We start from the raw sequence: 13064 nt of genomic DNA, 5'->3' as shown, positions 1-13064 counted from the left end.
TTTAGTGGTGTAAAATATATTCATTCATCATCATACTTATTGAACATCTAGGTTTAGATCTGAGGTCAAGTTTTCTATTTTATCACTGTCATTAATAAAACTGACCAAATACCAATTTCATCATAAATTCATTAATAATTATTTCTAAGTAATTATATTTTGAGTTCAAAAACAATACTGAACACCTCTCAAAAATATCATAAAGAATATGTTAAAGTAACCCTTCCAATCAAGGTATTCTGAACCAGAAAACAAATATATTGCATCACACGATAACTATTTTCTCATAAAAAAAGCCAATACAAGAGGGGACCCAAAAAACCCAGAATTTGTTTATAAAAAATTGTGTATTCATTATTACAGGTTTAAACTTCAGTCACCTTCAAAGTACTCTCCATTTAATGCAACACACCTATAGAGACATTTTTCTACAGCTCAAAGCAGTTTTTGAAGTCTTTGATTTGATGCCTTTTAGTGCTTCTGCTGTTTTTTTGTTTCACCTCTTCCACGTTGGCAAAACATTTCCCTTTGAGGACTTTTTTCATGCAGGAAGACAAAAAAAAGTCACTCAAGATGGTATCAGGTAAATATGGAGGGTGGGGCATGGGGGTCTTGCTGTTTTTGGTCCAAAACTGCTGAACACTCAGCATGGTGTGGGCAGGTGCGCTCATAAATCACCCATCATGAAATGGGCCAATGCACTGAAAGGGTCTCCAAAAAAAATTCACTGAAGCCGAATGCAGCCTTTCACAACAATACCAGCTGGTAACTGATACAGATGGGTTCCTAGAACACTTACCTAGCAGAGGAAGCCTGTGCTATAAGGGTCCCACCCTCCAGAAGATAATTCCATTTTTGGGGGTCCCCTCTCGTATTAAGTTTTTTTTTCATTTACAGTACTTTCAAAGAACACCAAACACAAGAGTGTCTATTTGTCTGCATGTATTAAACTCTTGGCTTGAGAGAAATCTCTGATTTTAATGGGACTGGGGATGGTGGAAGGGACTTCACCTGAAATAACATATTAATAAAAATGCACCTTCCCTCACATAAGCCTGTATAGTCCATTAGGAACTGAAAGGTAGATAGGATGTTTAAAAAACACATACACACAAAAACAGCAACCTCACCATGTGGCAATGTATTCCTAAGAAGTAAGAGAGGAAAGTACCCAAGAATGTAAAAGTAACTTTTTTTGAGCTAGCTCATTTGCATAGTAATGACATTCAAGGTGAGTTTGCTTCTGTCTAAACGACAAGATGCTATAAGATTTTATTCATATAATTTTTAAAAACTAATTTATTGTGATAAAAATTAAAATGTTTTGTGTGTGTGGGGTTCTGACTAAAAGTGTCACTAAGAGTTTTGGGGGTAATGAAAGCTTTCTATATTTTGTTTGTGGTGATTGTTAATAGTGGTGAGCATAATTCTCATTAAACTAAACCCAGGATCTATACATTTTATTATATGTTAATTAAATATTATTAAATAGACAATCCCAGTACTCAGGATCAATAACCTCAGGCAAAACTGAAAGGCTGAGCAGGTTTTGAGGCTCCTTAGAAACTGAGGCTTCACTGAATGCCTTCTTTATTTGGTTTAATAATGAGTGAGTTTGTGGGGTGGGCAGGGCAGGGAAGAATAAATAGGATGGAGCAACAATTAAAAAAAAAAAAGTGAGTTCTTGCCCTGCCTGGTGTGGCTCAGTTGGCTGGAGCATCATTCCGTAAACCAAAAGGCTGTGGGTTCGATTCCTGTCCAGGTGCATAAGAGAGGCTACAAATCAATGCTTCTCTCTATCCCTTCCTGTCTCTCCACAAGGAATGAAAAAAATGTCCTTGGGTGAGGATAAAAAAGATGAGTTCTTAGAATTTTACATACTATTATAACCTAATATAAATACAATGATTTATAATAAAACAACTTTTATATTACATACTTTTCTTGATTATTAACCCCCCTTGCTTAGTTCCATTACTATAGATGATAGAGAAAGCATTATTCAAGATTTACCATATTGTTTGTTAATGAAAACAATGGGAAATTAAAAATCAAGGCTCTGACTCTTATCTTCCAAGTTATCTTCTGTGAAACATCTATAATGGCATAAATATACACTAGTATATCTTTTAACCTTCTGAGAAGAAAAAATCAAACAGAAACAGAAACTGGCCATTTATAACCAAAAATATTGGACATTGGCACAGCACTAAACTTAGCACTTCCAGAATGAACTGTAAAGATAGCATTAGAGTTCAAATAACTCAAATGTTGATTTCTCAATCACTTTCCCAATTTCCCCCACCTCCCCCAAAGAAATTAACTTTGAAGAGTTTATTTGATTAAGCAAAATTTGAAAGCAGAGGATTAAAAAGTGAAAAAGGTGGTGCAGAAATTAGCAGAGGTGGCACTACCTGAAAGCTCATCAGAAAGGGGAGTGAGAACAATATCAGGCAAGAAGGGTTTGGAAGTATGGATCAGAACAGGAGCACTTTTAGCACTGCGTATATAGGCCGATGGCAGAGCACATTCACCAATGGATCGGCTTCTCATGGCTTTAAAAAAAGGAAAAGAAAGAAGTGGGGAAGGGAAAAAGAAGAGTGACTATAATGAAAGGCTTGTGTCACAGAAAAAGCAGCAACAGAGAAAACTAAAAGATACAAAGGAAGGAAATTTTAAATTAAAACATTTCAGCACGGCAAATACTGGCAAGCTGTAAAAAAGAAATCACAATATATATGATATTTTGAATGTAAATATTTTGATGTAAAGCAGGAAAATACTTTCTATTATTAGCAGTTACATGGTACAGCATTAAAACCCTATGTTCTCAAAACCAAGGCTTGAAAGTTCACTGAATAGAAAGAGTGAAAAACCTCAATATTATCAGTTCAAAGAAAATTTTGGTACCATATTTGGGCATTTCTCTGAGCCATCTGAGGCAATTCTGAGCCATTCTTCTTAATGAAGCTGAATTCCAAGAAAAATAATTCCTACTCTTATACTCTTCCTTAATAAACTGTCAAGGTCACTCTCAGGTCTTTCTAAGAAAACCTTATGTAATTCATAATCTAAAGAATTGAATCTTATGGTTAGTATTTGTTCCTGGTGGGAGAAGAATAATCAGATCAGTATCTCTTATGTATATGAAAGTAATTATAATTTTTTAAATTTAAATAGAAACACAGAAAATAGAATTTGAAATCAGCATGAAGAGCTGATTTATTAGTGCTTATTTAAAATCTTCAGCATATTATATTAAAATTGAGAAGATTAAGCTTTTAAAGGTAAAAACTGAATTATTTTTTAAAGATTTTATTTATTTATTTCTAGAGAGAGGGGAACGGAGGGAGAAAAAGAGGGAGAGAAACATCAATGTGTGGTTGCCTCTTGTGCCACCCCCACCAGGGACCCGGCCTGCAACCCAGGCATGTGCCCTGACTGGGAATCGAACCAGTGACCCTTTGGTTCACAGGCCAGCACTCAGTCCACTGAGCCACACAAGCCAGGGTTGGATTACTTTTTAAAAATTGCATTTGGAGTTTGTCTTAAAAGAAGAGTCAACAGTTCACAAAATTAAAGACAAATTTTAATACACATAGACCTAGTTAATAATCAAGTTTATAATTCCCAAACATTTTTAACTTAATTATTAGTTTAGGAATTCTTAAATAAATAGTTATGTGTATCGCTGTGTATGACTAGGGGACTTAAAAAAACAATATTGCTGATATATAGTTTACTAGGAACATTGGTAAAAAAAATATGTAAAGGTTAACGTCAATTTAAAATCTTGGGTTTTAGTTATTATAAGAAACACCTGGGCCCTGGTCAGGTAGCTCAGTTCATTAGAGGTCACCCTAATAGGCCAAAGTTGTGGATCTGATCTCCAGTTAGGGCACATACAAGAAGCAGCCAATGAATGCATAAATACATAAGGGCAACAACAAACTGATGTCTCTTTCTCCCTAAAATCAATAAATAAAATTAAAATTAAAAAAAGAAACACTTGCTCCCTGATGCTTACATTTCTTGGCCTGCCACATAAGACTTATTGCAACTTAGCTGCAATAACCACTGAAACTTCATCTCCAAATGTCCTCCCATCCTGCTGCCATGCAGAATTTTATGCTGTTCCCTTAACATTTCATGCTCTTTTGCAACAGAATGGCTTTGTGAGTTCATAATATACTTGGTCTTCTTTTCCCCTTCGTACTCAAAATGTCTTCTCATCTGTGTCTTTTCTCACTTTTCCACACAATTAAATTACTATTAGCAGTACAGCAATGAACAAAACAAGTAATTCCTGCTTTTACAAAGCTTACAATCTATTTTTAGTAGATTGTATGTTTTTTACACAAGCCTCCCAGTTTTTCAAATGCAAAAACTATATCCTCTTATCTTTATATCCCTAGTGCTCAGCAATAAGAGCTTAATAAATCTTTACTAAAGGAATATCTGTATTTGAGCAACCCAGCATAATCATTTTAAAAACAAAAGTTTCAGTTGTGAACATATAGAGGAGAAAACCATAAAAAATATTAACTAAAAACTAAAGGTATCTCAAAGTTTGTAACTGGAAAAGGATAATTACAGATTTTTCAAAAATCTTTATGTTGGAAAAATAAAGAATTCCTTAACAGCAGTTTTTAGATAAATTTATGTGGAGCAAAACATGAAAGGCTGGAATATATTAAGACAATAGGAACAATCTGTCTTCAGTGTATGGGTTATTATGTAATATATAAAAAAATAAGTGTATTTTAAAATTGAACACATATACAAAATGTTAGAATCTGGCCTTACTCATATTTTCCTGTTAGCTTGTTTTTGTGAAAGTGACCAACAATTTTATAATCCAATTTGAAATAAAAGTTCTCTTGATTTTGAGATAATCACTCAGTAAAGCCAGTACAGCAAAGGCACACATAGGCACCATAGTTACAATCAGATGTGGCCTTCAGAAATATTTCTTTTAAAACAAAATTGAATGCAATTTTCAAATCCACAATGAATTATGTACAAGTTTTCTTTGATTATTTTCCCCTGGGTTAGGTAATTCCTTGAACATAATTCCATCTGTTTCTTCTTTTCTACCACCAACTTGAAGAGATTGGGTATTTACCTTGGAATTTCTTCATAATTATAGTGGTATAAGTTAGTGTTATGATTTGGAATGAATTCTTTAAAAACTGACCTCTCCCTTTGTTACCACAGGTCTTTATGAACCTGGAAATTTTTCAAGTGCATCATACCTGTGCAACTCCCACTACAGAAAATTAGAATGAATTAACTACTGCAATTTTTTGAGATGTAGTAATATAAAGCCTAGGTCAAAGAATCTCTGTTAAGCCACTAACATTTCTATTGCTATATACATTCCCAAATCACACACCTCAGTGATCTTAAATCTGAAGTATTATTTATACAGATGAAAGGGCAGTATTGAAAATATAATATCAAAAAGCACAACAAAATTTCAAACCTATAGTCATGCCCATTTTTGAAGGATTCTGAAGGATTCTGATCTTCCCTTCACTCCTCTCAAAAAAAAAAAAAACATATAAAAAAGGAAAATAGGTGCACTCCACATAAATTCATTTTGGACTCACAGTGTATCAACTGTGGTCTTCACTCCATAGTCCCCATGTAGCACAAGAAATTCATGGACAGCAAATGTGACGGTTCATTAAAAGCACACAAACATACATAATAAATAGGAGGAAGGCAACTCTGGCCTTTTCTCACTTCCAAGATGCTACACATATTTCTCTTTAATTTACAATTAAGTAAAATTAAGAACATGCATACATATGTGTCTACTGGCAGAAATATACCTATAGGTCCTTAGATTTAGGCCCAATATTACAATAAACATAAACTAAGAGGAAAATCTGAAAACAGAAGCAGTGATATATTTGTTCCAAATGTTGAATACCAGATTCTAAATCATAATCGCAGACATGTTACATTGCTTCTCCTGAATATATTCTATAAGTCCTAAATTTACTCACTGTATCTCCTTTAATATTTGTTGGCATAGCAAAACCTTAAATATGCTGTCTAATTTTTTAAAATTATACTTTAAACTCAATATTAATAACAGAAAATTTCTTACTAAGGTAATCCTGAGTAATACGAATTAAAGGATTATGCAATGTTCAATAATTTTTAAATGAAAACATATCGCCTTTAATTGAAAGATAAATTCTTTTAGACAAATTCCAATCTGAAAACTCCAGAAAGCAACCAATTAGTCTTTGGATATAACAAAACCATTATTCTGTAAATTTCACCAGACTATACTACTATCCTCATGAATTATAAGGACATTCAATGCTTACATTAGACTACTGTGTAAAACAAAGCTGCTTAAAGTTAAATTAGACTTTGTAAGTTACATATTCAATATTTTCTCACTCAGGTAATTCAGTCATGGGAAAAAATATGATAGTTTTAACGAGAGGAATTTGTTTTGTTATTAAAAGGACTACTGCACGAAAGAGAAATATAAATTAAAGTCAGAAATATTATCTATGTGATTTATTTCTCCCAATTCAGGGTCATAAAATTAAGAAATAGAAAATGACATACTTTTAAAAAATAAAAATTTCAAAGGTAAATCTGTGATTACTTCAAATGTCTAAATTACCAGTACTTTCTGTTCCTAATGAATATATCATATTTTATAAACTAATACACTTTAATTTTTTTTAAGCAGTGTTAGGTTTACAGAAAAATTGAGTGGCAAGTACAAAGGAGTTCTAATATATACCCTTATCACCACATCCCTCAACACCATTTTCCCCAAATATTAACATATTAAATTAACCAGTATGGTACATTTGTTACAACTGCTGAGCCAGTACTGACACAGTGCTATTAACAAAAGTCCATAGTTTATATTAGGGATAACTCTTTTGTACATGGGGTGTGTTGTACATCCCATGGGTTTTTGACAAATGTATAATGACATATATATACCATTACAGTATCATACAGAGTAGTTTCACTGCTCTAAAAACCCTCTATGCCCCCCACCTATCATCCCTCTGCCTTGCCCTACTCCCCATCCTCCTACCATACCCCCTCATCCCTGGTAACCAGTGATCTTTTTACAGTCTTCTTAGTTTTCCCTCTTCCAGAATGTCATAAAGTTGAAATTATATGTAGCCATTTCAGATTGGCTTCTTTCACTTGGCAATATGCATCTAGGGTTCCCGAATATTTTTTCATGATATAATAGCTCATTTCTTCATATTGTTGAATAACGTTCCATGTCTGGATGTACCACAGTTTGTTAATCTACTCACCTACGAAGCACATCTTGGTGCTTCCAAGTTTTGGCAATTATGAATAAAGTTGCTACAAATATTTGTGTGCAGGTGATTGTGTGAATAAAGAATACGTTTACTTTTTTTTTAAAAAAACTAACAAACTGTCTTCCAAAGTGGCTGTACCATCTTGCATTCCCACTATCATTGAGAGTTTCTGTTGTTCCACAACCTTATCAGCATTTGGTGTTGTCTGTGTTTTGGACTTTAGCCATTCTAATAGGCATGCAACAGTATTTCACTGTTTTAAGGGCAATTAATTTTAAATCCTATAGATTAAACATACAGATATATCTGCATAACTGTGCAAAGTATATCTGTACAAAGTATAGAAGTATTAACATATTCTGTACTATTTTTAATAGCACAAAATTGGAAATTAACTAAATGTCCATCTTCAGGTTAAATTATAATACTTCCATGTAATGAAATCTGATGTAAGAAGTTCAAAACAGTTTCTGATATGCAATAATCTTCCGTCACTGACTTCCCTATCTAAAATGGTCCCACTTCCCCATCCTATATTCTCTTGTCCCTTTCCCTGCTTCACTTTTCTTCACAATACTACTTCTTGACACATACTGGTTTACCTATTTATTGTATGTATCCCATGAACACTATAATTGTCAGCTTCAGTGGAATTAATTGGCCTTGTTCCTACCTATAGCCTCAATGCTTAGAACAGTGTGTCCATAGTGAGTACTTAAAAAATATTTTTTTATTTGAATGTCTAAAAAGCCATGGTTCACAACAGTGTATATTATGCTCTATACATAGCTGCATGTATAAAGTATCTTTAGAAGCATGCTCAAGAAACAGAATAGTGGTTTTCTCTAATGAGGTGAACAGGGAGGGTGGAGAGTAGTACTGAGGGAAAGACTTACTAGAATGCATACACTTGAATATAGCTTGAGTATTTAAGTTCATTAAGAACACAAAATATTGATTTTTTTAAATTTAAGAAAATACGTGTCCAAAAAATATCCTAATTTAATTTGCTGCTTCTTCTAGTGTTTTCTACCTTTAGAATGTAGGTACTTTTTTAAACAAAATTTTTAATGCTTTAACTTTTTATTTGATAGGTTTATTCAATGGACAAGCCAGACAAAATTGTTTTAACATGGGTATCAGAGTCAGCTATGATTTAAAGATGAATATTTTACACATTTATATAGCATGTATTTAAAAAAATTATAAATATACCAACATATTAACAATGACTACTACTTATTAGACAGTGGAAGAGCCTTTATGTTTAAACTTCACTTTCTGCACTAAGCATGAATTACTTCTATAGAAAATATATAAGAAACTTTAAAGAGATTCAACTTTTAATTAAATAAAACAAAGTAAAATTTTAAACTTGAACAATTCCAGCCCTGACCGGTATGGCTCTGTTGGTTGGGTGTCGTCCCACAAAGCGCGAGGTCGCAGGTTCGATTCTGGTCAGGACGCATGCCTGGGTTGAAGGTTTGATCCCATGTCGGGGCGCAGAGGAGAGGCAACCGATCAATGTTTCTCTCTCACATCAACGTTTCTCCCCCTCTCTTTCTACCTCCCTCCCCCTCTCTCTAAAAAATAAAAAGAAAAAAGAACAATTCCTTCCTAACCAACACACAAGTATTTTCTCTAAATGTGAAAGTAATATAAAATGAAGAAAGCCATTTCAGATGTAATCATCTAAGAAATTCAAAAAGTTATTCTATACCAAAAATTCTAAATATATTTACTTTAATCCATCAATATTCTTTTTCCTTGTATCATTTCTTTTTCTTTCTGCTTGACATATACAATCATAATTCTATGTTTATTTTATAGGAAGTAGATAGTTATAGAAATATAATTCCTTTGAGGACTTAAAACTAGCCATAATTTGTAAGTCTTTTAAATCTTTAATTTCCCTATTCTTTTACTAATTTTGTTTCTTCCATTAGAATGTAATTCTTAACAATTCAGAACCCATTATTTTATAGGTGACATGTCCTTACAACAATGGGTTTAAATTACTTTTAAATTAATAATGTTTTTCACTGATTACCATTAAATATAGATACACTCCAAAGAATATTCTCCTTCCAGAGAATCACAGATTGTAAAGCATGAAGTAACTTCAAGCAATTTTATTTCAGGCACTATGCAGATGAAGGAAATAAAGTATAGAAAGTTCAGTAAATTGTCCACGGTTATCTAGCTATTTAGTAATGAAGGAAAGTGAAAAAAGAGATCAGGACAAAGCCCTTTTGATTTTCATTATAGCACTCTTTCTACTATAATTCAGACCAAATTAAAACCTCTGAGAGGAAAAGGAATAAAATGGTAGCTAAGCCCACAGTATGCTGAGTGATCCTACATCTAGAAATTCTTCCCATTACTGTTCCTTTGTTGCTATTCCCAAGATTATAGAAATTTCTTCCATGTCTATTAAGAGCAGCAAGGACCTAGCGATAGATCCTACCTTCACCTCAACTGTCTGCAAGTAAAAAGCACGTATTCCTTGCTGGAAGTCTGTGAAGCCAATCTAAATGTGTCATTGTAACACTGAAAATTTTCCATGTCTGTAAGTATATTCACTTAGTAGAAACTATACCAGTTAATTCATGTGTTCTGGAAAGTGAATCAGTTTTAAGTCAATTCTGTAAAACAACAGTTTAGAATTATTGATACCTACAACAACATAAACTACATAAAAGCAATAATGTAAGATAAATCTTAATACTATAAAGGAATAACATAGCATGTCACTGGACTCTGAGCACTATTGAAAAAAAAAGGTTTTGATACAGAAGTGTTTCACTTAGCAATAAAAATCAACTGATAAGAAAACTATTTACATACATCATTACTAAGAACTATAAACAGATTGTCCTGTACAATTCTCATGATTTTTTTAAAGAGTACATACCAACAGTTTTTTGCCGTACTATACTCCTCGCCTTTTCAGTTCCTGGGGAACCAGTGGTTGTTGCACTTCTCTGTCTCATTGGAGCTTGGCCAGGCTGATCACGACTCCATCCTCTAGAAAATGACTTGTCAACTGAAACTTTCTGAAATTCATGTCCAACTCCTAGAAATGTATATTTGCAATCTTAGTATACTACCACCTGAGTGATAATCACTTCGAATTATGTGTGCGAACTACCTCAGATTCTTAAAATTTACACATAATGTATTATAAAAGTAACAAGATAAAATGCTTGTGTACTATAATATTTTGTTAAACTTCATTTATGCAAAAATTATATTCCAAAACAGATGCAGAGTTTTTTAAATACACCATCAACAATAAAGTATTATAAATCCTCAGCTCCCCACTTGATTTGTAATAGAAATGAAACATTTTCAAGCAAAAAGAATAGGAAATAAATGAGCTAACCAAAAGCCATCCTGTGGTGAAATTTACTAAGTCTCTACCTGCCAACAGCCACTCGGGAAATAAATAATCCAGGAAAAAAAATGGATTGATCACACTATTGTTAAGTGTGAAATGTGACTCAGATATAATCCTAGTTAGCAACTAATTCCTTTAACAGCAATCTAATCAATAAAACAAACAAGCAAAATATAACCAAAGACACTGAAATTCAGAACTGGCTGACAGTGACCAGAGGGGAGAGGGGAGGGAATTTCAGGGGAAGTGGGGAAGGGTTTACAGGAACAAGTATAAAGGGCACATGGACAATAACAAGGCGGTGGGGGGGGGGGGGGGGTGAAACAGGAGGGAGGTGTGGAGGGCTGGGGGGTGGGCTAAGATGGGGGTAAAAGGCAGAAAACTGTACTGGAACAACAATTAATATGTAAAAAAAAGTAGAAAGTACTAATCAAGCATCATAAAGGCTTATAATAATGATATAATCACTATTACTGTCCCTCTATCCACTTTTAACATTAGAAAGATATAGTCCACATCTAGAGAATGTTTGCTTTTAGTTAAAACTAAGAAAATGTTTTCAAAAGAATTTTCAAAAAATTCCTTTTAAACAGAGCAACATAAAATCACTAAGTTCCAGCAAAAAACTTATGTATGACTAAAAGGGAGAGTGTTTTATAAATTTTCATATTGGTTAATTATTAAAAATAAAATATTTAAGACTGAATTATTGATTTAACTTTAGATATATATAAAGGACACTTCATTTCACATCAAAATTACTATTGATTTTATGGTTCTTCAAAAAAAATTCCAAGGTACCTGCATGTTTGTTTGTTTTTTTCTAAACTTTTAACCTTCAAGGATAAATGAAGGAGAGAATAATGACGAGAAAACATGACTTTTAACCTCAGCCCACTCCCTGGCTTGATCTTCTGAGACCATTTTACTTAGATTTATATGGAGCATCTCTGTGAACAACTCTTACCTTTCCCTTTGTGCTTTTTTTGCTTCTGTTCACTCAGCTTATCCAATGGTAAATCACTGAGATCCAAACTATATAAATTTCTAGCTAAAACTTTAGTTAGTGTCTCCATAGTCAGTGACCATTCAGTGGCTAACTCTTCCCAATAAGTCAATGATGACAAGACTGAGAGTAAGTCATCCCAAAGTTCTCGGGAAATGTACACATTTAGATTTGCTTTGATCCAGGCAACTATAAGAGTCTATAAAGACAAATAATCAGAAATAACAATGAAATATGTTCAGAATCAGATATTTGATCATTAAAAAATGACCTAAAAAGAGAGTAACATCCATGACCTTTTCTTGGTACATAGTAACTCATGCAATCATTAGTATCTACTATATATTTCAGTTCAACTATTGCCAAGTACCAACACTCCAGCAATTAAGACAAGATGCCAAAACTGAAAAGAAATCTCCTTAATATTGTAGCTATCCTTCATGTTCTTTTATATTAATGTTAAATAAATGCTTTTTACAAAGATAAAGTTTCCCACACTATTAACCATTGAAATTATTGAGTAAATGGTTACTGAACTAAAAAAAAACCCCTACATTCTCGAATTAAAGACAGAAATCACTAACTATATACTTGAATATTCTGTTCTTAACTCAGTGAAATGTGGTTTTGAAAAATTATAAATAAACTGAAGGATAAAATTAAATTTCATTATAAAAACACCAGAGGAATTAATGGTGTTCTATAATAAATCCAATCATTGAATAAAAACTTATTCATAAAAGGATGAATATTATGGATGAGCCAATACCCCTGATACCGAAGATATACCTGCTTATTGAATAAATAAATCACAAAATAGTTTTTCAAAAGCTGAATTCTACAAATTTTACTAAGGACTTCACATAAATTTACAAGTTAAATGTAAAGATGAAAATAAGCAGAGTTTACAGTATAGAACATTAATAACTAGTGGTCTTCCATTCTATCTTTAAATATTCAGACTACAAAAAAGTTATTCCACATAGCAAGGTAAAATTTTGTCTTCCTATAGCTTCCACCTTTGTGTTAGTTCTCATTAAGAGGGAAATTTAAAAAAGAAAAAGAGAAAGGGAAAGGAAAAGAAGAAAGAAGAGGAGTTTAGATAATAAATATAACTGGTATAAAAGGATTATTCACTAGCAGCACAGGATTTTAGGTAAACTAGCATATTTGAACAGTTAAACTTATGGTCAAGAATTAGAGAGCTAGCTCTTATCTTTGACACTAAGAACTATTTTATCCATGTATCTGTATTTAATGTGTCATCTTAAAATAAATATTTATGCTTTTTATTTTCCAAAGAATCCACAAAACATTTTTAAAGTCAGTGTCTTAT

The 13064-nt window shown here is 32.7% G+C and overlaps 1 protein-coding gene across 1 annotated transcript in view; it reads right to left on the bottom strand.

Moving 5' to 3' along the window:
• The window catches only part of RALGAPA1 (Ral GTPase activating protein catalytic subunit alpha 1), a 276187-nt gene that overhangs the window by 169978 nt on the left and 93145 nt on the right, over positions 1–13064 (bottom strand). Inside the window, exons 15-17 of the mRNA XM_028505505.2 lie at positions 11690–11927; positions 10237–10398; positions 2415–2555 (exon numbers count right to left, since the gene is read on the bottom strand). Of these exons, the coding sequence (XP_028361306.1) occupies positions 2415–2555; positions 10237–10398; positions 11690–11927 (541 nt within the window). The remainder of the gene's footprint in view (positions 1–2414; positions 2556–10236; positions 10399–11689; positions 11928–13064) is intronic.

The sequence above is a fragment of the Phyllostomus discolor genome, chromosome 1 (assembly GCF_004126475.2).
Source record: "Phyllostomus discolor isolate MPI-MPIP mPhyDis1 chromosome 1, mPhyDis1.pri.v3, whole genome shotgun sequence".
Classification (NCBI taxonomy): domain Eukaryota; kingdom Metazoa; phylum Chordata; class Mammalia; order Chiroptera; family Phyllostomidae; genus Phyllostomus; species Phyllostomus discolor.
Note: the sequence above shows the minus strand (reverse complement) of the source record. Positions and strands in the feature narration are given on the sequence as shown.